This window comes from Mesoplodon bidens (genome assembly GCF_964165515.1).
Source record: "Mesoplodon bidens genome assembly, chromosome: 3".
Lineage (NCBI taxonomy): Eukaryota > Metazoa > Chordata > Mammalia > Artiodactyla > Ziphiidae > Mesoplodon > Mesoplodon bidens.
The window spans coordinates 45,777,150-45,802,432 of NC_138178.1; the positions used below are offsets into that span (position 1 = coordinate 45,777,150).

General features: G+C 37.7%; 1 protein-coding gene across 1 annotated transcript in view; it reads right to left on the bottom strand.

Annotated features, from left to right (window-relative positions):
• Positions 1 to 25,283, bottom strand: part of PRTG (protogenin) — a gene marked incomplete at its 3' end in the record, with an annotated part of 127,319 nt that overhangs the window by 16,910 nt on the left and 85,126 nt on the right. The window contains exons 12-14 of the mRNA XM_081227373.1: positions 3,634 to 3,729; positions 2,411 to 2,597; positions 1,595 to 1,722 (exon numbers count right to left, since the gene is read on the bottom strand). Coding sequence (XP_081083499.1) covers positions 1,595 to 1,722; positions 2,411 to 2,597; positions 3,634 to 3,729 — 411 coding nt within the window. The remainder of the gene's footprint in view (positions 1 to 1,594; positions 1,723 to 2,410; positions 2,598 to 3,633; positions 3,730 to 25,283) is intronic.

Below are 25,283 nucleotides of genomic sequence, written 5' to 3' on the forward strand. Positions count from 1 at the left end.
AACTTAAAAGCTTTTGCACAGCACAGGAAACCATAAACAAGTCGATAGGACAACCCTCAGAATGGGAGAAGATATTTGCAAACAAGGTAACTGACAAGGGATTAATATCCAAAGTATACAAACAGTTCATGCAGCTCAATATCAAAAAAAACAAAAACAAAAAAACCACAACCCAATCAAAAAATGGGCAGAAGAACTGAATACACATTCCTCCAAAGAAGACATATGGATGGCCAAGAGGCACATGAAAAGATGCTCAACACTGCTAATTATTAGAGAAGTGCAAATCAAAACTACAATGAGGTATCACCTCACACTGGTCAGAATGGCCATATTCAAAAAATCTACAAACAATAAATGCTGGAGAGGGTGTGGAGAAAAGGGAACCCTCTTACACTGTTGGTGGGAATGTAAATTGATACAGCCACTATGGAGAACAGTATGGAGGTTCCTTAAAAAACTAAGAACAGAACTACCATATGACCCAGCAATCGCACTCCTGGGCATGTACCTGGAGAAAACCGTAACTCAAAAAGATACACGCACCACAATGTTCAATGCAGCATTGTTTACAATAGCCAGGACATGGAAGCAACCTAAATGTCCATCAACAGAGGAATGGATAAAGAAGATGTGGTATATATACACAATGGAATATTACTCAGCTATTAAAAGGAATGAAATTGTGCCATTTGCAAAGATGTGGATGGACCTAGAGACTGTCATATAGAGTGATAAGTCAGAAAGAGAAAAACAAATATCGCATAATATCGCTTATATATGGAATCTAAAAAAATGATACAGATGAACTTATTTGCAAAGCAGAAATAGAGACACAGATGTAGAGAACAAATGTATGGATACCAGGGGTGGGGGGGGGTTGGATGAATTAGGAGATGGGGACCGACATATATACACTACTGATACTATGTATAAAGTAGATAACTAATGAGAACCTACTGTATAGTACAGGGAACTCTACTCAATGCTCTGTGGTGACCTAAATGGGAAGGAAATCCAAAGAAGAGGGGATATACGTATACATACAGCTGATTCACTTTGCTGTACAGCAGAAACTAACACAACATTGTAAAGCAACTATACTCCAATAAAAATTAATTTTTTAAAAAAGGAAATGCAGGTTTAGAGACATGGAATATTTTAGCAACTGCCGTTGGTAAGCTACAGAATTGGTGCTCAATCAGGTATCATCTATACTGCACTATGCACAGAATCAAGCTACCGGTCACATTAGATTCTAATGTGGGCTCTTAACATCATTAAATATGTTACTCACTTTCTTCCATTTTAAATTACTTGGGTGCAGCCTTGCACAGCACACCTGTTCTTAGAAAATGTAGCATCCCCTAAAGAGACCCTAAACTTAAGCCCACTTGCTTGTGCAATACATTGAGAGGAAAAATATTTTTACTGTAATAAAGGAAAAGAAACTTCAAAAGTTAAGAAACAAAATAAATACATACACATAGACTGGTAGGTGGCAAGCAGGGTAGTATCTTCTTCAAAGTGACGTGTGTGTGTGTGTGCGTGTATAATACGTAGATAAAACCCACAGGGGAGCTGCTTTCTTTACCTTCTGGAAGTGTAGAGTGGTAGACAACGGGGCTCCAGGGACTGGAAAGTTGATCCACATGCAGTCGAACAGCAAATTCATATTTGGTGTTTGGTTCTAGACCTTGAACCAACATGTGAGTTTCTGATCTATAATGAGTAATAAAGTAGTTAATGCTGGTAGCACATTGTTTCTAAAATATTGTCAGTATTTCCAATCAATACAGGTTACTGTTATTATTTATTATCTCCCTCATTTTCTTTAAAAAAATGTTTTAGATTAAAAAACAATCTAATTTGATTATTAAAATGCTACATTGGATATTATAGAAATAAACCTAAAAACTGCCTCTCTGAGAGGAAACTAGGAAATTAACAGTATAGAAATGTCCCAAATCAAAGGGATTTTTTCTGAAATACTGTAAGTCAAATCACTCTTTTAAAGTATAATGATGGGCATCTTTCTAACTATAAGCTAGCAAACAGAATAACTAGCTTTATTTTTTGATGCCAGCATGAAAATTGACTTGTTTCCTTCTTTAAATATGCTAAGTTTAGCTACTTGAAAGTCATCATATTGATAGTTTCTTGTCTAATCTTGTTGCACGAGGCTGGGGAAACAACAACAAAAAATCATTTATGAAAATTAAATTTCAAAATAAATGCAGTTTTCAGAACTGATTATGGTAAAGATGCAAAATCCCCCGCCCTGACATAAGTGAGATAAGTTCTGAGACAAATGCTTACAGCTGAAGTTCAAGTTGGCCCAAGACAGTAAAGAAGGAAGTGTGAGTGGGGAGGAGAGCAAAGAAAACAACAATTAATAGAAGCTACATACGTTTGAAGGTATAAAACCAAAGAAGCATTCTGCAGACCAACAGGGTTACAGCGGATGGTGTAGTTAATTATTTGTGCAGTGGTGAACGCAGGCCTCCTCCAGTGCAGGAAGATGGAAGATGAGGTGTTAGCCTTCGCATAGAGATGGTGGGGTGGTGGTGGAGGAGGAACCATGCGATCACGAACAGCTATTGAAAAAGACAATGTTAATTTACCACATGGCATAACATTTAATGTAGAGAGTCGTAAAATGGTAAAATCATAACACCCCACCCTTTAGGTCTTTCTTCCACCAGAGGTTCATAGTGGTCTAGAGATGTATCATTCAAACCTGAGCGACTCTTCCGTAAGTTAGATAAGGAATCAAATATTATCAATACTTAGAATGTAAGACAAAAGCACAGAGAAGTCAAGCTACCAGCCGAAGACATTCAGAAAGCCAGCAGTAGACTTAAAACTAGATTGATATACTCTTTAGTAGCAATAAAACCAAACAGCTCTCAGTAGCAATAAAACTGAACAGCAACGAAGAAAATAATTAGCCTCAAGGTTAAAGGAGATAAAAGAAAATTTAGTATTTGTAGGTATTCAGGGTCATTTTCCCAGTTAAATTTCTTTTTATTTTTTAAAATTTATTTAATTATTTATTTTTGCTGCTTTGGGTCCTCATTGCTGTACGTGGGCTTTCTCTAGTTGCGGCGAGCGGGGGCTACTCTTCGTTGCGGTGCACGGGCTTCTCATTGTGGTGGCTTTTCTTGTTGCAGAGCATGGGCTCTAGGTGCGTGGGCTTCAGTAGTTGTGGCACGCAGGCTGAGTAGCTGTGGCTCGTGGGTTCTAGAGCGCAGGCTCAGTAGTTGTGGTGCACGGGCTTAGTTGTTCCATGGCATGTGGGATCTTCCCAGACCAGGGCTCGAATCCGTGTCCCCTGCATTGGCAGGCGGATTCTTAACCACTGTACCACCAGGGGAGTCCCCACAGTTAAATTTCTAATGGTCTCTTCCTTGCAAAACTAAAATAGGTTCTTATAATTAAATACATCTCACTTAAATATTTACTGAGTGTGTACTTGTTCAAGATACTATGTTAGGTATCCTGGAGGATATGAAAGTAATAAAACCACCAAGGTATCCAAGTAGTAATGAGACTTAAATTTAAAGAAGGAAGTAGAGAAAAAAAGAGTATGAGTCTTACATTGTGAAACAAGCTACTGGAACTCTTACTTACACACGCATCCCGGAGTACTGACTGTTTGATCTGCCTGGTAGCCATCTTCTATGTTGTTGTAAGCCAGCAATCTCACATGATATTTTCTTCTCGGGTCTATAAAGAAACCAACAGGTAATAATTAGGCCCATCCCTCTAAATAGGAACAAAGGTTCTACAGCCTTTCTAGATTTTGGTTTAAAAACCTTCTGAATGCATAAGAGCTCTAAGTAAAATGAAAATTTTCTCTCTCCTTATTCTACACAGTGACTCAGCAGTTCGCCTTATTATGACATTGCTATTGTGACTATCTACCAATTAATAAAATTTTATTTTATTTAACCTTATTTCAAACAATAACATTACCACCACTGTTCTTCCTCCTCTTCCTCAACTGACCAGACATAGATTGTTGATTTTAAAAGCCTTGGGCTGCCTGATGCGATTCCTTACAAGTGGTTATGCTACATAGAAGTTTTCTGTTTAGTTATTTGAGAGTAGTTAACTTAAAAGCATGGAAATCAAACTGAGATTGTTTTCCCCCTAAAAGGTAAGAAGAATTACAGATGTCATTCTTTAGTACCTTTGAAAATGTTTATAACCACCTATTATTTAAGTTTATTTCACCGCGTGCCCTTTTCCACAAACCTACATTTTCAGTTGAGAGCTAAATTTATCAAGAAAGATGAGTTGGAGCTCCCTCTACTGGTGTTCATTAACTAACACAACACAGAAACTAAAGTCCATCCCATACATATTAAAACAAAAATTTTTTTCAGGTTTTTGAGGAATTAAGTGGTTACAATTTTAAATAATATACTTAGAAGATATTCAAGAAGTTTAATGATATAAATACATTTAAATGTAAGCACTTATGATAACATTTAACTATAAAGTAATACTTGCTTAGGGCAAAAATAAAACTATTCAGAAATAATGTATTCTTTTTTTCTCCCCCCCAGCTTCATTAAGGTATGGTTGACAAATAAAGGTTGTATATATTTAAGGTATATAACTTGATGTTTGGTATAGGCATACACTGTGAAATGATCACTACAATCATGTGAATTAGACCCTTCACTAGTTACCATTTGTGTGTGTGTATTTGTGTGGTGAAAACATTTAAGATCTATACACTTAGTAAATTTCAAGTATACAGTACAGCTTTGATAACTATAGTCATGCTGTACATCAGATCTCCAGAACTTACTCATCTTGCATAACTGAAACTTTGTACCCATCTCCCCATTTCCCCCACTCCTGGCAACCATCATTCTACTTTCTGCTTCTATGAGTTTAACTATTTTAGATTCCATATATAAATGAGATCATGTAGTATTTGTCTTTCTGGCTTATCTCACTTGGCATAATGTCCTCTAGGTTCATTTATGTTGTGCAAATAGCAGGATTTCCTTCTTTTTAAAAGTTTAATAACATTCCATTGTATATATATGCCCCATTTTCTTTATCCATTCACCTATTAACAGGCATTTAGGTTGTTTTCACACCTTGTCTACTGTGAATAATGCTGCAATGAATATGGGGGTGCAGATAACTCTCTGAGGTACTGATCTCATTTCCTTTTGATATATACTCAGAAGTGAGATTGCTGGATCATACGCTAAGTCTATTTCTAATTTTAATGCATTTCTGTATTATACTTCTCTAAATAATAATAAAACACATAAATAAATCCAAAGGAATTTCACAAGGGAAAGCAATCATCCTTAATAGATATATCAAATGTGAAAAAAAACTTACAATAATATAATAAAAATAATTCTAGATTGAATTCAAACATTTAATATCCAAAAACGAGATGTAAAGTTTATTAAATTCTCCAATGTAATTTAAGAGTTTGTATAAATATTTTTGAAACTGATATATTTTAATATTTAATATTAAAATTCATTAAAAGGATGTCCTAAAATATAAAATTTTTATTTCTATCTGTTTTGACAAAATTACACAAGAAGAAAAATTTATACAACTTAGAACATTTCTGTATTTTCTAGATAGAAAGATGGGAAGACTAACAACATTTGACCATCCTATAGAAAATGTTTTTTAGATACATTATCTTATTTGAGTATCACAAAACCCTGTAAGATATATGTTACTCCCATTTTATAAACTGTGGTAAAAAGGTGTTAAGTAGCATGTCCAATGTCACACAAAGCTGAACCAGGAACTTGTGGCTATTTCTCTGACAAAGTACAGGCCTTTAAATTTACACAAATACATGTGCCTTTGTCACAGCAAGTATGTCTCCTAATAATGAATTTTAACATAGAAATATTTTCAATTTATTAAATAATTATCAGAAAACATAACCACATTTGAATTTCATCACTGAAATGATTTCTAACATTCAGCACTGAAATTCTAAGATTCAAAAGGTTTCTGTTCAGATCAATGGCTACTTCATTTGAATCTGTTTTCTTCTTTCTTTCCTCTTATTGCTGAACTCATTAGTCAACTGAATCCTGAGTTCCATATTTCAAATACTCCTTCTGAATGGATATAAATGAAATTCAGTTGGATCTCTGCAGAAGTTCTTCAGACATATTTCTTTATTCTGTCTCTATTCAATTAGAAGAGTACTTTTAGGAAAGCCTTCTGAGTGTGATGAGGTGTTACACCAGGAATTAAGAGATACAGAAAAGGAGGAGTGAAACAGAATTTGCCCAAAGTAACTCATATTCTCAGGGAACCAGACACAGATACAGCAAACTCTCGCAGAAAGCTGATTTTGATGAGGGTTATCATTAGAGGTGGAGAGATTAATCTTTTTTCCACTGTGCAAACAATCAATCAATACTTCATAAACACTTCTCTGGAATGGTTATTTATTTTTAGCCCTAAAATTGATTTTTTTCCCTTCTTCCTCTTTAAAAAAATGAGCTGCTTACACTAAATTTTAAATCCAGAATTAACCTTTTTGTTGTTGTTGATCAGACAGAACCAGCTTACATGTCCTAAGAAGATGGGAGAAGAGAGTTGGTTCCTCAACATGGCCAGCACCTGGCTATTACCCACTCAGCACAGATGCCAGCAAGCCCAACACAAGAAGAGGCAGCTCTTCTGACGCCCACCTGGAAATCATCCACGTAGCAACATCATCATCCAGAGCAACAGTCTCCAGTGCTGGGCTCCTTCCCCCTGCTAGTTTATGTGAGGTCAGGAAGAGGCAAACCATCAGGCAGGCAAATAGAGTACACTGGGTGCATGAGATTCCTTTCTATCCACACAAAAAAAGTAAAACATGAACCAGGATAATTGGAAATTATTTTGGTAGAAAAAAAATAAAATTATAGGACATACTGGTAGGAAAAATAATGTAAAGCAAAGGGAAAAATCCATTCTCCTATGTTCACATGTGATCTACTCTTCATGCTCTATAAAAAATCTATTTTAAAAAATAAAAAGTGCCACTACGGATAAAAGCCTTTATACACACATTACATTCTTGTGGCTTCATCAAAGATGTATATATTCTGATGTCTAGTGAGTTGTGAAGTCTGAACAAGTCCTCTGTCCTGTATGTTACATTGATTCCCTTTCGTATGGACTCCCTGGTGTCAATTCACACTTGAACTTATAATAAACATTTTGTCACGTTAAAAAAAAAAAAAGCCAGGTTGGGGGCCAAGCTGAGCTGTGGGTCACCTGCATTTGCCATGTACTCCTCTCTCTTAGGCTTTAAAAATGAGTCCAATTTCAAATTCTAGTCACTGTATTATTTTGGTTTGCGAATCCAGAGACCCCAGAAAAACCTGGCTCATTATTGTTCATCAATTTGCTAGAAATTCAATTTCATCTACTTCTGCAAATTTAAGAGGGGACCCAAGGACCAGAGCCCTCACATAATGTTAAGATGAGCATTACCAGGCAATAAAAGTTACCAGCTAAGAAAGAAAAGAGAGAACAGCTGCACAATTAACAAAATTAAGGATACAGAGTCAAAAATAAAGTTTAGGACCAATATGTTAAGTACAGTTAAATGCACAAATAATGTACCACAGCAAAGTAGCACAAGTCTTAAAACTCCACAGTTCTGCAAAGACCCTCTGATGCATAAGGGACAAAGCAGACACGCAGGATCAACGCTGTGAAATGCCACAGGGAGCCAGTTCCCAGGGCCTGTTACAGCCTTTCTTGAGTCAAGCACTGCCACGTATGTGGTGCTTGACTCAGCAGACTTACGCTGTGTGGTTTAGGGGGAAACCAGCAGAGTCAGGAAGAGCAGCCACAAAGGACAGTGCAAGCCTCCTCAAAACCCAGTGAGGGAAGGAGAATGAGAGAGAGGGGAGAGAGCTGGTCCCAGTTCCTTCAAAACTCAAGACAAGGAGCATAAAAACCACCCCTCAACAGAGCTAATTTTTATTTATTTTTATTATTATCATTTTTTTGCGGTACGCAGGCCTCTCACTGTTGTGGCCTCTCCCGTTGCGGAGCACAGGCTCCGGACGCGCAGGCTCAACGGCCGTGGCTCACGAGCCCAGCCACCCCGCGGCATGTGGGATCTTCCTGGACCGGGGCACGAACCCGTGTCCCCTGCATCGGCAGGCGGGCTCTCAACCACTGCGCCACCAGGCAGGCCCCCAATTTTTATTTTTTAACATCTTTATTGGAGTATAATTGCTTCACAATGTTGTGTTAGTTTCTGCTGTATGACAAAGTGAATCAGCTATACATATACATATATCCCCATATTCCCTCCCTCTTGCGTCTCCCTCCCACCCTCCCTAACCCACCCCTCTAGGTGGTCACAAAGCACCGAGCTGATCTCCCTGTGCTATGCAGCTGCTTCTGACTAGCTATCTATTTTACATTTGGTGGTATATATAAGTCAGTGCTACTCTCTCACTTCGTCCCAGCTTACGCTTCCCCCTCCCCGTGTCCTCAAGTCCATTCTCTACCTCTGAGTCTTTATTCCTGTCCTGCCCCTAGGTTCTTCAGAACCATTTTCTTTTTTTTTAGATTCCATATATATATGTTAGCATACAGTATTTGTTTTTCTCCTTCTGACTTACTTCACTCTGTAGAACAGGCTCTAGGTCCATCTACCTCACTACAAATAAATCAATTTCGTTTCTTTTTATGGCTCAGTGATATTCCATTGTATATATGTGCCACATCTTCTTTATCCATTCACATCTGTTGACGGACACTTAGGCTGCTTCCATGTCCTGGCTATTGTAAACAGTGCTGCAATGAACACTGTGGTACATGACTCTTTTTGAATTATGGTTTTCTCAGGGAATATGCCCAGTAGTGGGATTGCTGGGTCATATGATAGTTCTATTTTTAATTTTTTTGTGTGTGTGTGGTATGTGGGCCTCTCACTGTTGTGGCCTCTCCCGTTGCAGAGCACAGGCTCTGGACGCACAGGCTCAGCAGCCATGGCTCATGGACCCAGCCACTCCACAGCATGTGGGATCTTCACGGACCGGGGCACAAACCTGCGTCTCCTGCATCAGCGGTGGACTCTCAACCACTGTGCCACCAGGGAAGCCCTATTTTTAGTTTTTTAAGGAACTTCCATACTGTTCTCCATAGTGGCTGTATCAACTTACATTCCCACCAACAGTGCACAAGGGTTCCCTTTTCACTACACCCTCTCCAGCATTTATTGTTTGTAGATTTTTTGATGATAACCATTCTGACCAGTGTGAGGTGATACCTCATTGTAGTTTTGATTTGCATTTCTCTAATGATTAGTGATACTGAGCATCCTTTCTTGTGTTTGTTGGCAATCTGTATATCTTCTTTGTAGAAATGTCTATTTAGGTGTTCTGCCCATTTTTGGACTGGGTTGTTTCTTTTTTTGATACTGAGCTGCATGAGCTGCTTGTATATTTTGAAGATTAATCCTTTGTCAGTTGCTTCGTTTGCAAACGTTTTCTCCTATTCTGAGGGTTGTCTTTTCGTCTTGCTTATGGTTTCCTTTGCTGTACAAAAGCTTTTAAGTTTCATTAGGTCCCATTTGTTTATTTTTGTTTTTATTTCCCTTTCTCTAGGAGGTGATTCAAAAAGGATCTTGCTGTTATTTATGTCATAGAGTGTTCTGCCTATGTTTTCCTTTAAGAGTTTTATAGTGTCTGGCCTTACATTTAGGTCTTTAATCCATTTTAAGTTTATTTTTGTATATGGTGTTAGGGAGTGTTGTAATTTCATTCTTTTACATGTAGCTATACAGTTTTCCCAGCACAATTTATTGAAGAGGCTGTCTTTTCTCCATTGTATATTCTTGCCTCCTTTATCAAAGATATGGTGACCACATCTGCGTGGGTTTATCTCTCTAGGCTTTCTATCCTGTTCCATTGATCTATATTTCTGTTTTTGTGTCAGTACCATATTGTCTTGATTACTGTAGCTTTGTAGTATAGTCTGAAGTCAGGGAGCCTGATTCCTCCAGCCCCGTTTTTCTTTCTCAAGATTGCTTTGGCTATTCAGGTTCTTTTGTGTTTCCATAAAGATGATGCAATTTTTTGTTCCAGTTCTGTGAAAAATGCCATTGGTAGTTTGATAGGGATTGCATTGAACCTGTAGATTGCTTTGGGTAGTATAGTCATTTTCACGATGTTGATCCTTCCAATCCAAGAACATGGTATATCTCTCCATCTGTATGTATCATCTTTAATTTCTTTCATCAGTGTCCTATAGTTTTCTGCATACAGGTCTTTTGTCTCCTTAGGTAGATTTACTCCTAGGTATTTTTTTCTTTTTGTTGAAATGGTAAATGGGAGTGTTTCCTTAACTTCTCTTTCAGAGTTTTCATCATTAGTGTATAGGAATGCAAGAGATTTCTGTGCATTAATTTTGTATCCTGCTACTTTACCAAATTCACTGAGTAGCTCTAGTAGTTTTCTGGTAGCATCTTTAAGATTCTCTATGTATAGTATCATGTCATCTGCAAACAGTGACAGTTTTACTTCTTTTCCAATTTGGATTCTTTTTATTTCTTTTTCTTCTCTGATTGCTGTGGGGGCTAATTTCTTAATGGTCTCGAGGGTGATAGGTAGCATTTGGTTTATGGTTAAACTTGCTTAAAGATTTAGCAATATATAAAGATGAAGGGTCAGGAAAGAAAGCCCAAATTAATTTAACACACATCTGACTAAACCTTTTGATACGTAACTCTGGAGTGTCAGTTTAAGTTAATGTGATCGAGGTCTCAGCCAAATTAACGTTTCTTTATTAGGGAGTCAACCTGTGGCCAAAAATGAAGCTCTCCCTCCTGAAACACTACTATGGCTATATACCCTTTACCTTTCTCCACTGGCTCTAGGACCTGCCTCACCTTCTTCCCCTTCTGTTTCATTCTCACTACAGTTCTTCTACCTGAGTTTGTTTCACATAAGAAGGAATCAGAACCAGAAGTCTGGTTGGCCAAGAAAGAGTTCACAGGTATCAAATACACATTTATCAAGTACCTACTAAAAGTCAGGCACTGTATAGAAGACTCAAGCATTAGAAAGCTATAACTCTTGCTTTTAATTTCAATCTACCAAAGGGGACAGACTGGGAAATGAATACTTTGTATGTATTGTTTACCAACTGTGTAGCCTTGGGTAAGTTTCTTAGTTTTCTAAGCCTCATTTATTTTCATTTGGAAAATACAGATGTAATCCCACCAGAAAGACACGATCCAGCCTCATCCACCAGAACACAGGCACTAGTCCCCTCCGCCAGGAAGCCTACACAACCCACTGAACCAACCTTAGCTACTGGGGTCAGACACCAAAAACAACAGGAACTATGAACCTGCAGCCTGTGAAGAGGAGACCCCAAACACAGGAAGATAAGCAAAATGAGAAGACAGAAAAACACACAGCAGATGAAGGAGCAAGGTAAAAACCCACCAGACCTAACAAATGAAGAGGAAATAGGCAGTCTACCTGAAAAAGAATTCAGAATAATGATAGTAAAGATGATCCAAAATCTTGGAAATAGAATAGACAAAATGCAAGAAACATTTAACAAGGACCTAGAAGAACTAAAGAGAAAACAAGCAACGATGAACAACACAATAAATGAAATTAAAAATTCTTTACAAGGGATCAATAGCAGAATAACTGAGGCAGAAGAACAGATAAGTGACCTGGAAGATAAAATAGTGGAAATAAGTACTGCAGAGCAGAATAAAGAAAAACGAATGAAAAGAACTGACGACAGTCTCAGAGACCTCTGGGACATTAAACACAACAACATTCGAATTATAGGGGTCCCAGAAGAAGAAGAGAAAAAGAAAGGGACTGAGAAAATATCTGAAGAGATTATAGCTGAAAACTTCCCTAATATGGGAAAGGAAATAGTTAATCAAGTCCAGGAAGCACAGAGAGTCCCATACAGGATAAATCCAAGGAGAAACATGCCAAGACACATATTAATCAAACTATCAAAAATTAAATACAAAGAAAACATATTAAAAGCAGCAAGGGAAAAACAACAAATAACACACAAGGGAATCCCCATAAGGTTAACAGCTGATCTTTCAACAGAAACTCTGCAAGCCAGAAGGGACTGGCAGGACATATTTAAAGTGATGAAGGAGAAAAACTTACAACCAAGATTACTCTACCCAGCAAGGATCTCATTCAGATTTGATGGAGAAATTAAAACCTTTACAGACAAGCAAAAGCTGAGAGAGTTCAGCACCACCAAACCAGCTTTACAACAAATGCTAAAGGAACTTCTCTAGGCAAGAAACACAAGAGAAGGAAAAGACCTACAATAACAACCCCAAAACAATTAAGAAAATGGGAATAGGAACATACATGTTGATAATTACCTTAAATGTAAATGGATTAAATGCTCCCACCAAAAGACACAGACTGGCTGAATGGATACAAAAACAAGACCCATATATATGCTGTCTACAAGAGACCCACTTCAGACCTAGGGACACATACAGACTGAAAGTGAGGGGATGGAAAAAGGTATTCCATGCAAATGGAAATCAAAAGAAAGCTGGAGTAGCAATTCTCATATCAGACAAAATAGACTTTAAAATAAAGCCTATTACAAGAGACAAAGAAGGACACTACATAATGATCAAGGGATCGATCCAAGAAGATGTAACAATTGTAAATATTTATGCACCCAACATAGGAGCACCTCAATACATAAGGCAAATACTAACAGCCATAAAAGGGGAAATCGACAGTAACACGTTCATAGTAGGAGACTTTAACGCCCCACTTTCACCAATGGACAGATCATCCAAAATGAAAACAAATAACACAAGCTTTAAATGATACATTAAACAAGATGGACTTAATTGATATTTATAGGACATTCCGTCCAAAAACAACAGAATACACATTTTTCTCAAGTGCTCATGGAACATTCTCCAGGATAGATCATACCTTGGGTCACAAATCAAGCCTTGGTAAATTTAAGAAAATTGAAATTGTATCAAGTATCTTTCCCGACCACAACGCTATGAGACTAGATATCAATTACAGGAAAAGATCTGTAAAAAATACAAACACATGGAGCCTTATAGGGATTTAAACAGTATTAAATGAAATCATGCCTATTAAGGACTTTGTACAGTAGCTCCTATAATTAGTAAACACAACATTACTGTTGTTTTTGTTATGTGAGTAAAGTTGCCTGGGAGAACAGAAAAGGCACTGCCACAACTACGCTGCACTTAAGTTTGGGAATCGTCTTTGTGAAGGCAAATGAGTATGAAGGCTGTTTGTTCATACAAGCAAGGTCTAGAATCCAGAATATCAGCAAATTTGCAATTAGCAGACACTGATGCTGAGCTCTAACTACTCTCTATCCTCATTAACATTCCCTGGTTCATAGGGAATGAGGCAAAAGCTCTCAAGTGTGTGTCTGAGTTGTATACATGATTGAAGGAGCTGTGTTTTGTGTTTATGCCCCGAAGAATGCTTGCTGTTTTGGCAACCATGTCACATGGAGTATAATCCTCTCAGTGTCAAATCCACCTTCACCCATGTCTTCCATATTAATCGAATAAGCTATCATCTGCGAACAAAGAAACAACCTGATGATGATAAATGCTTTGGAAAGCAACTTAGTAGATTTCTTTCCTAATGGAAGAACAGTAGATGGTTTCACAAAAACAAAATATGGAAAAGTTTGAGGACTAGCATTAGATACAGCAAGCAGATGGACACAACAAATTAACTTATTGTTAAATATATCCAGTTTTAACAGTTAGGTGTTTATTACCTTCAGTGACAACAACTCAGAACAAGAACAAAGATCAATAAAATGAGACTCCCTGTAATGCCAAGGTCTTTTAAAGATGCACACAGATTAAAACTGATCAAGAATCTGTCTTAATTCCATTCTAAAAGCATATGATTTGACAACAGTGAATTAACTGTATCTTTATGCAAAATCTTAAGTAACCTACTAAAATTTTTGGTACAATATACCCATTTTTCACTGCAACGTGTTTCCAAACACCACAAAACAACAAAAAAACCCATGCCTTCTTCCAGGGTTTTACCTAACTTGCATTTCTCTTCTCTATCACTAGATGGCATCTGTGTGCCTGTAAGGAGAGTGATGACTCATCTAGCTACTAAGGCGAGAGCTATTCAGATATCAGCTGAAACTGATGAATGAGCAATTCAAAACAGGTATGCATGAACTAGGGTGACTGCTTTAGTTTCACCAATTAAAGATTTCATGAAATACAAAGCTGTAAAAGGGAGAAGGGCTGCCTTGGATCAGCATTTGTCATACACAGAAATATTTCACATGAACTTTAAAAACCCTGTGAGTAAGGTACTGTTTTTGTCACCTGTCCCATAACAGAGGAGGATGCTGAGACAAACAGAAGATAACTTTCCCAATGACTCAGCACTACTAAGAACCTAAGAGACGGTTTAGCATGAGGGTTAAGGGCTGAGATGTCAGACCCAGACTCCCTGGATTCCAATTCTAGCTTGGTCAACACTGTGTTAACTTGGGAAGTTATTTTCTCTTCTTTACCTTGGTTAAAATCACCTGTAAGATGGGTATGATGATGATAAAGCATCTATCTCTTGAGGTGATGGGAGGATGATATAAACTGATTTACATAAAGTGCTTAAAGTAGTGCCAGTGTATGATAATAACATCAATAGTAATAATAACCTACCAATAAAAATAATATAGAGATAGAAATATCAGTAGTAATAATTATTAGAAGCATCTCAGGGCCTCCCTGGTGGCGCAGTGGTTGGGAGTCCGCCTGCCGATGCAGGGGATACGGGTTCGTGCCCCGGTCTGGGAGGATCCCATATGCCGCGGAGCGGCTGGGCCCGTGAGCCATGGCCGCTGGGCCTGCGCATCCGGAGCCTGTGCTCCGCAACGGGAGAGGCCACAACAGTGAGAGGCCCGCATACCGCAAAAAAAAAAAAAAAAAAAAAAAAAAGAAAGAAGCATCTCATAACTCCTAATCCCTCCTCCCTCTCATGTAGAAGGGCAGGATGGTATAATGGTGAAAGGATAGACCCTGGAACCAGACTACTTGGGTTTGCATTGAGTTTCCTCTTCTATAAAATGGGGATTAAATGAGTTTATATATATAAAATGCTTAGAAGAATGTCTGGCACTGAGTAGGTGCTTTTTATTTTTTTTATTTTTTTTTTAGCAAGTGAATAATTTATTTGTTGTAAATGTACACACCTATTCTTTTTTTTTTTACATCATTGACATCAGCATCTTTATTGCTATTCTTTTCTTTCATTTAACAGAATTTTCCAGGTTACAACGTTTTTACTTCCATTTACATTGTATGAGATACAGCACCTAACATTCTAATAAGGCTTTTTATTTTTTATTGCTTTTTTGTTTTGTTTTTTGGTCGCACCGCACAGCATGTAGAATCTTAGTTCCCTGACCAGGGATCAAACCCATGTCCCTTGCATTGGAAGCGTGGAGTCTTAATTGCTGGACTGCCAGGGAAGTCCCGCGTAGGTGCTTTTTAGTGTTGAATAAATAAGTGTAGAGGAGGGTGCTGGTTTGAGAATTGGGGGATTTGGATTTTAATCTTGGATTTCGTAGCTGTGCGGCTGCAAAGGTGGTCTCCTGGAATTCAGTTTCCTCGTATTTAAAATTAGGAAGTTGAAATGTATCAGTTGCTCTCAAATTTGTTTATGTAATAGTGTACTAGGGGAGCTAAGACAAAGGTAGAAAAAAGCACCATGCAAGACAGGAGTGACTGCTACAAAGAGATTTGTTGAAACGCTAAGGGAATTCAAAAGAGGGAATAGTTACTAGTAGTTTGGGGGGTGGGGAGGACTTCATGGAAGAAGCGCATCTGAGCAGAATCTGGCCTTCTCGTAAGCGTGGGGAAGAGGAGATTGAGGTCATGGGAAGAGCATAAGCAAAGGCTCGGGGACAGGAACACATGGATCAGGGATGAGTGACAGGGAAGAGCTCAGTAAAGGTGCATGATGAGTGAGGGTCACAAAGAAAAGTTGGGCTGGGGCTAGATTTCACAGGGCTTTGAGAACCAGGCTAGGCATTGTGGATTTTATTACATATGCATAGAAAACAGGTGACTAAATGAGATGGTTGAGAGAAGGGATTAACGAGAAGAAAGAGTAAGAAATCTCCCAAGTTCCAGCCTGGCTTGACTGACAGAAATGGAAGAGGATATGCTTGGTGGAGGCATTGACATGACAAATCAGAAATGCTGGAGGAGCATTCAAGTGGAGCTGACCAGCGGGCGACTAAAAGTGTCAGCTGGAGCCAGCAGTTAGGATGGGGAACCACATTCAGCAGTCATTTAAATGGAGGATGGGGTGCCACGGGAGAGGAAAGACAGCAAGGACTAGAAACCTGGGGGCAAGAAGAGAAGTGGTCTTAAAGAGTCATGAGGAGAACAGGGAAGGTAAAATACCATGGAAACCAAGAGAAGGTCGGCTGACAATATCCAAAGCTGCAGAGAAGTCACCAAGGGTAAGAATGACATCTGGTTATCTAGGTCCTTTAACAGAATAAATTCATCAGGAAGGGGTGAGGTTAGGGGTAGCAGAGAACATGAAGTTAAAGAGCAAGGAAGTGGTGGGACATCGGAGGAAGAGCTATAAAGGGGAATGAAAATGCATCATCTTATGTACCAAAATGTTAACAGTGATATCTAGCTCTATACGGTCAAATTTTTAGTTACTTCGCTTCCTATATTTCTACCTGTTCTACAATAAATATGAATTGCTGTGGTAATAATAAAATGGTAAAGAATTGTTGGGAAAACGTATTATCTTTTTTTTTAATTAATTGATTAATTTCCTTATTTTGGCTGTGCAGGGTCTTCGTCATGGCACGCGGGCTTCTCTAGTTGCAGCACCCGTGCTTAGTTGTGGTATGTGGGATCTTAGTTCCCCCACCAGGAATTGAACCCGGGCCCCCTGCACTGGGAGCGTGGGTCTTAAACACTGGACCACCAGGGAAGTACCTTGATTACTTAGATTTTTAATAAAGATTTCTTCTCCCCTTCAGCTACATTTAGCAGGGTCAAAATTAGCATCTTTAGTTCTTAGGGAAGGAAGGAAGATTAGGTATTATTTTTCCACATCTTATAAATGGGGAAATTGAGGCACAGAAAAGCGTGGAGACTTGCTTTTGGTTGTGCAGCTGCAGTAATAATAAAATGGTAAAGAATTGTTGGGAAAATGTATTATCTTTTATATGCCAACAAACTAATATGTACTTATATGCATTATCTTAAATAATCCTTACAACTCTATAAAATAAGAATTATTATTTTAATTTTATAAAGATACTTCTATAGAAGTAAACTAGCTTTCCTTTAAAAATTAACCATTTTTCTATATAAAATACCCAAAAATCTATTTCAAATCTCTTTGATTCTTTAGTATGCTAGAAATAAGTTGGGCTGTAAGTTCACTTATTATATCTTCTACAACACAGAGTAGCTAGGTTTTTTAAAACTTGTTTTTGTTGTCCTTCAGCTTCAATTCTGTGCTTCTGGGCCTATGTGATAAAGCCAGGGACCCTATAATCACTGATGTTTTAGAAGTCAGAGAGCAAAACATGTGATAACATGTGTAAAATTAAGAGAATACATTCTAAAGAATGTCATCCTCTCCTACTGCATGGCTTTATGACTTAAACCCTAATTTTTGGCCTGTTTCCAGATTTAGGTTATCTCTGAAGTAGGCCCTGAATAAGTGTGTGATACTAATGTACATTCAAAGTAATCAGTGACACAGTAAAACAAAAGCAGAATAATCAGAGATTTAACCATTAAGGAATAAAACTTACTTCAGGGAGAAAACATTTAAGAGTTCCAATCCTTTTGGATTTTGATCATTGTTCCATCCTTACACATCTTTATTTAAGATACGAAAGGTAAAAACTAAAAGGCTCACTTCGTAGGAAGTTCCCACACCATACCTTCACCCAAACACTATAAAGACCAAGTGTTCTCTGACTGGAGATGAACACAGATGGTAAAACAGACAGACATCAATTCAAACTTTATGGATTCTTTGCTATAATACTGACATTTCTACAAGCTTGGCTTCCTGAAAAATGCACAACAGAAAATTATTACTTATTTACAAAGTGTTTAGCTGTGGACCAATAATAACACTGGGGTCATGAAAACCAAGCCTTTGTTTCTTTTGGCTGCTGCTTGTTGGTGAGGCTCCAGAAGGCTTGAAAAGAGCCAGGCCAAAGTGGACAGATCAGGGGTAGATAAAATTAAGAGAACACCTGAGATCGGGACCATGAAAAAACTTTTACCTCACAGCAGTGAGTCCACCTCTGACATAATTTCTAACATTCAAATCTCATAAAGACTTAATGAGTTTTATTCCCCATCTTGTTATGGAAACTTCTCAGGTGATGGGAAAAATAATCCTCCTAGGACCAAAAGAAGGTAAAATAATCACATCTACTTTGGGACAGTCCCCTACCACTTGGTTCAATTTACAGACATGAAACATGCTAGAGTAGCTTAATAAAACATCTTAGGAGAACAAAAAGAATTACTTTAAAAATCACTATGTGGGAATTCTCTCGTGGCCCAGTGGTTAGGGCTCCATGCTTGCACTGCAGGGTGCACGGGTTCAATCCCTGGTAGGGGAACTAAGATCCCACACGTTGTGCCACTGCCAAACAAAAAACCCACTACGTACTACTTTAAATTACTTACTTAAACCACTGCTAAAGAAAAGCTTTGCTTATATTAGCAACAAAGTGTCACAATTAAGACAGCCTCAAAGCATTAAAAATAATCAAGTAAATTAGAATATATATGCAAAGGTAATCTAAAAGCAGCAATCTGAAAATTTGCTGCTATAAGGTCAACATATGAAGTATGAACACTGTTAAAGAAGAAAATGCTCAGAAAAAGTGAGAAAGGTGACATTCTGTGGGATGAAACCTAGTGTCTGGCCAAATGTCCATATTTTTTTAATGTATATTTATTTTTGGCTGTGTTGGGTCTTTGTTTCTGTGAGAGGGCTTTCTCTAGTTGTGGCAAGAGGGGGCCACTCTTCATCGCGGTGTGCGGGCCTCTCACTATCGCGGCCTCTCTTGTTGCGGAGCACAGGCTCCAGACGCGCAGGCTCAGTAGTTGTGGCTCCCGGGCCCAGTTGCTCCGCGGCATGTGGGATCTTCCTGGACCAGGGCTCGAACCCGTGTCCCCTGCTTGGCAGGCAGATTCTCAACCACTGAGCCACCAGGGAAGCCCTAAATGTCCATTTTTAATTTAATCTTTTGTGCTACAAGGTTTTGTGTGAGCCTTTCGGGCCATTGTTTCCCTGCAGTCTGACGGGAGAGCTCCTTGGTCTGGCTAGCCAGGGTGACTGCACTGCCCCCAAGCCTGTCCTTCCAATACAATACCCCATATAATTATTCAGAGAAGAGGCCAGCAGTATGGACCACTGTGACACCTGGGTCACGGCCTCTGACATAGAATCTGGGGCCAGACCAAGTCTGGTCCAGCAGCAGAGGAGCAGGAAAAATGCTAAGGGGGATGCGTGGGAAAGGAAAGCTGAGTGAAATGCTCTACCTTAAAATGCTATGCGTAAGCACAGTAACAAAAAAAATCACATTTGAACGATGTGATTTGGCTTCAAGTTATTGAAATGCTGTTAAGACTAGTGTTTCTCTTCTCTCTAAACCATGATGCCGTTAGGAGACCAAGTCTCTTCTAAGGGGGATTTCTTTGTCTTGTATTATCAGACTTATGTTAGAATGGAAAAAGTTCATGATGGTTGAAATAATGCCTTACATAAATGCACTAGTATGCTGATTTAAAAAGAGGTTTTTTTAGCTAAAAGAGTGTAAATTTTACTTTAAGCCTAGATTAAAAATTCATTCTCCTTTTGTTCATAAACTGAACTTCTGCAAGGGATTGTTAATCATAAACATAATTCACTTTGCATTGAAAATTTAAAGAAAGTATTTTTTTAATGATCACCATGCCAAAATGTTATAAATGTATTCTGTGGTAATCCAGAATATTTATCTGAGTGTAAAACAGACAGAATGGCAGATGGAATGGGCAATCCCCCACTCTCCCAGCTTTCCCTCTGTGTTCTGTAGAACAGCTCTCTATGGAAGCTGATGGTAGAGTATTTGTCTAAACCTGAAAAGACTCAGTCCCTTTTGTCCTGCATGCCTGAAGGGCCCTAAGACAAATAACACCTCTCACTCCCAGTAAAAACATCCCCTCTCCTACTGAGTTTAGGATAATTTGGAAGAAAGTTATTTGTATGTGACATTTGAGATTAGTTTCCTACCAAAATAAGTATATCCTATTGGTTATCTCTAATTTAAAAACCTTCCCCAAAAGACTGGGATTGTTTTGTAAAATCCAGAAGCATAAGGCTTTCCCAATTATATTGTGTTCACGAATATTGTGATCATGTTATTTCTTTTTTGATCATGTGATTTCATTTTATACATCTATTAGGCTTTCAAGACTTTTTAAAAAATATTTTATTTTTGACAAATGTATTACTTCGGGTTGTCTGGATAAGAAATATTTGGGGTTGAAGATTTCTACTTGAACGTTGCCATGAATGAATCTGATTTTCATCCAAACACTGAAAAACAAATCTGAAAGTGATAATGGAGGCTCCAAGGAACACAGTTTTTGATCTTTTATGTTCTTTTCTTATGGCATTCCTTTCCCTTTGGGAATCCCCCAGGAAGAAAGGCACTTCCATGGTCTAATTTTGTAAGATGAGTGAGCAATGCCACTGAGTCTCTCCTACCACACCATCAATTATTATGCCCATGGTTGATAGTTCCTGTGGGTTGGGAAAGAGAAAAAGAACGAAGACTCCAAAAAAGCAGAGGCTTAACTGTCTCAAAATTGATAACAGCTTTATGTAAAGCGTACTAATAAGGCTGGTCCACATATATGTTCCTAAATAATTTAAAAGTGAATAAAATAGAGCGACTGCTGATTATAAGAATTTTTAACACAAAAAAAGTGTTAGAATGGGGGGGTGCATTTTAAAAGGCTGTAAAATTTACAAAGGAAGTTTACTTAAAGTCGTTACGTAAGAAAATGAAATAAGTTCCTTTGATTATGTTGATATTTCTATCAAGAGCAATTCTTACCCTAAAAGCATCCAAAGTACTTGACTTGCGCTACTATACTTGGCTTAGCATTTGTTTAACTAGCTGCTCTGTCTGCCAACACACAGACACTGTCTGTTTGACATACATCATTGCCTTACAAACAATATTTTTGTAGACTGACAGAGAGAGCCTATTCATGACAACCAAACTTCCCCTGAAGCCATGAAATAAATTTCCTTCCAGGACTAACATTTCTCCTTTTCACTGTCATGGGCTCGCCATGCCATTTTGACCTTTCTGTGAGGCAACATGAAAATACCATCTATCATTTCCTGAACCACGGTGACTTGGTTGGAGGTGCACCGTTTCATGGCAAAAACATCTGTGGTCTGATAACCATTCCTCCAAATCTCAGCCCTCGGCAGTTAAAAGCATGCTTACAAGATGGGAGAGAAGCAGGTAGACAGCTTGAAACCAGTCTTAAATTTCTTCTCAAGTAGGAAATGCAAGCTGGTAAAATATCAGCTTCATCAATCATAGTGATAAAACATTATTGCATTATTTATTTATGCCTCCTTTAGAACTCACAAAAAGCACTATATTACAGCAATTTATTTAAACTTTGCTGAATGTACCACTTCAAAATTGATTTTAATGTTAGCAGATAAGAGAATTCTGGGAGTTTGATACAAGCAGGTGCAGGTCATTACCATGTTAATTGGCTATAAACAGTCCACTCAAATTGTATATAAACCTTAAATCTTTCAGGTACTGAAAGACACTGAAGATGTTTGGGGGTGCTTGGAAGTTATTCAATATATCTTTGAATAGTTTTCAACACATATGATAGAGAATCTGAAGCAATTTGAGCATATGAAGTTAAACTAAAAACATTTCCTGAGAAATAAAATATTCAACAGAAGACCTAAGTTTTCTTATATTCAATCTGGAATATATTATTATAAGGGAATTCCCTGGTGGTCCAGGGTTTAGGACTCGGCGCTTTCACTGCCGTGGCCTGGGTTTAATCCCTGGTTGGGGAACTAAGATCCCGCAGGCCGTGCGGTGCAGCCAAAAAAAAGAAATATATTATTATAAACACCAGTTTATAAACATTCCAAGGACAGAAGAAATATTTAGTTGTTTAAGGAAATAATTTCAGTTTTTAGTTCCTCAAGTGAGCTTTAATTGGAAGGGTTACTGGATAGTATGAATAAGAAACTGATTTTCTGTATTTTTTTTCTCACTAGGTAAAATTATATTACAATGTATGCCAATTGATATAAATCTTAAATATCCCACACATCTCTAGAAAATTGTTTTATATAATCAATTGTTATTTCAGAAGTGCTGTCGCTTTAACCATGTGCATAATCATTGTAAAACCATTCCTAACTTGGAGGAACTAATTAAACACACAGCACAGAGCATTTTTAACCTTTTAAATTATTTTTTAAACATTTTGATATATTTTCCTTATTTCTTATTCTCTTATCTGTATGTGCATGTGTTCAAGTGTACATATACACACCAGTTTTTCTTTTGTTGAATTATCAGTACACTTCACACCTAAATACATGGACATGTTTCCCCTGAGGACAAGGTGAAACATATATAACCTATATAATCACAATATCATTATTACACCCAATAAACTTAACAATGACACAATTTTATCTGATACATAGTCTATTTTTAAATTTCCCACCGATAATGTCCTTTATATTCCCCACCCCCGCCCAAATTCCTGAATCCAATTGAGGGTCACACACTGCTTCTTCATCTAGAATTGTTCCCTGTCCTTTTCCTATCTTTTGTGACAATGACAATGACATCTTTAAAGAATCCAGTCCAGATGTTTTATAGACTATCTCACATCTGGATTTATCTAATTGCTTCCTCATTGTTAGATCCAGACTAAATGTTTTTGGCAAGAATATTACACAGGTTAGACTATGACTTTAATATAGGGTTTTTTTTATTAAGGGAAATATAACTTAAAATACACATTTTTTGTAACTGCAAATCTGCTACATTTCTTGTTGAAGAGCAACTGTCATAGTTTCAAAAGCTTTCCTAACTCCAGAATAGTGTTTTCTTAGTGGCCAATTTTATCTCTATATTTATCTATATTTACCCATATGAATGTATTCAACCCTTGCCTGACAAGACAATGAAAAGTACCAACTTGTTTTTAGGGTTCTTATAAGATTTCTAGAAATATCAGGGACTTTGTACATAAATAATGCAAATGCAGATTTGTTTCCTTAATTCTCAATGACTCACACTGGCATGCCAATTTGTAATATACACAGCCTGCGAATAGAGTAAACCAAGAAATCAGGGCCATAAAGTGTGCAGTTCAGTTAACATGGGACAGAGAATTAATATGATTAAAACAATCACTGTAATTTCTCAGAGTGGATATGTGCATAGAAAAAAGGGCCTTTTAAAAAGAGTGTTTCAAATAATAGTTTCTATAGTTTTGTAGGGTCAGAATTAAGGCCCATCTGCCATGATTTTTCTTCTGAGACAAAAGGCCATTTTATGAAAAGAGTGGGAGTGTATTCAAGAAAGAGAAACCATACTGAAAATCATCATACTTGGTCATCCAGATGGAGAAAGGTGAAAGTTCAAAAAAATTCTTTTAATTGTTTCCTCCATTAGTATCTCTAGGTCATCCAAAACACTGTAACTTGTTAAATGATCCTAGAAACTACAGGAATCTTCTTCCCTTATTAGCTTAAGTCATTGTCAAGAATAATATGGTTTTCAATACAGATTCACAGAGACCCTCCAACAATGTGAGCATACGGTTTTTTCAGAGGTACTGTATTTAGGGAATTTAGTTAGTATATTAAAATCTTCTAATAATTAAAATATCCTGTTTCCCCCAGCTACCAGTGTTTGTGGTTTGCTTTGGCTGCAAGGAATATCATAGCTAAATTTATAGGCATTTGTAGCAACTGTACAGGATCTTACAGCGTGCAACAAAGAAGTTGTTATCGTGGTTTCACTGACTCTTTCAATCTTGATTTGCCTTTGCTCCAATTTTTTCATCTAAGTATAGTCAATAAAAATATACTTTACTGTTTTTTCCCATTATGATCAAATACATGTTTGTTACAGAAAATTTAGGTAACTCGGGCCAAAAGAAATAAAAATAAAATATCCTTAAGACTAGCACCCAGGGCTTCCCTGGTGGCGCAGTGGTTGAGAGCCTGCCTGCCGATACAGAGGACATGGGTTCGTGCCCCGGTCCAGGAAGATCCCACATGCCACGGAGCGGCTGGGCCTGTGAGCCATGGCCGCTGAGCCTGCGCATCTGGAGCCTGTGCTCCGCAACGGGAGAGGCCACAACAGTGAGAGGCCCGTGTACTGAAAAAACAAACAAACAAAAAAATACAAACAAACAAAACTAGCACCCAGAGATAAGCACTGTGAACACTAGTTCGTATGTTTTTTCATTCCCTTTCTTATCCAATATGCACCCATACTCAGTATATTTTATATTTCATAACCGTTTTTTTTCAGTTAATATCCTATGGACAACTATTCCTATTATTATATATTCTAAAACATTCCTTCTAATGTCTACATTTATTCAAATTGTATGGATGTACCAAGTTTACTTTATTAAACCTCTGTAGCTGAATATTTAGGTTTTCTCCAGCTTTTCACAATTATAAATGACCCCATACACTACAGTGAGCATCCTTGTGGTTAAGTGTTTGTGCATGTTCATAATACTTTCTTATGACAGGTTCTATTAACAGAGTTGCTGGGTAAAAGAGTGTATATTATTCCACCCCCTGTTGGTGTTGCCTAATTATCCCTAGAAAAGCTGTGTATCAATTTACACTCCCACTATTAATATGAGTGTTCTTTAATCCCAAACACTTACTAACACTGGGCCTTATATCACCTATTTCTTTATTTTGTTGAATTTTGTGTTTCTGTATTGAGTTACTCCAAATCTTTCTTAGAAGGAAGCAGGAGGTTTATAAATTTGAAATAATGACTAGCTAGATATATTTACAAAATCTACCAGGGAAGATGTATGAACTGTGATAATCAGGCATAATGTGGTGCCTACCGTCTGCACAGGTTTCCTAAGTTATTGT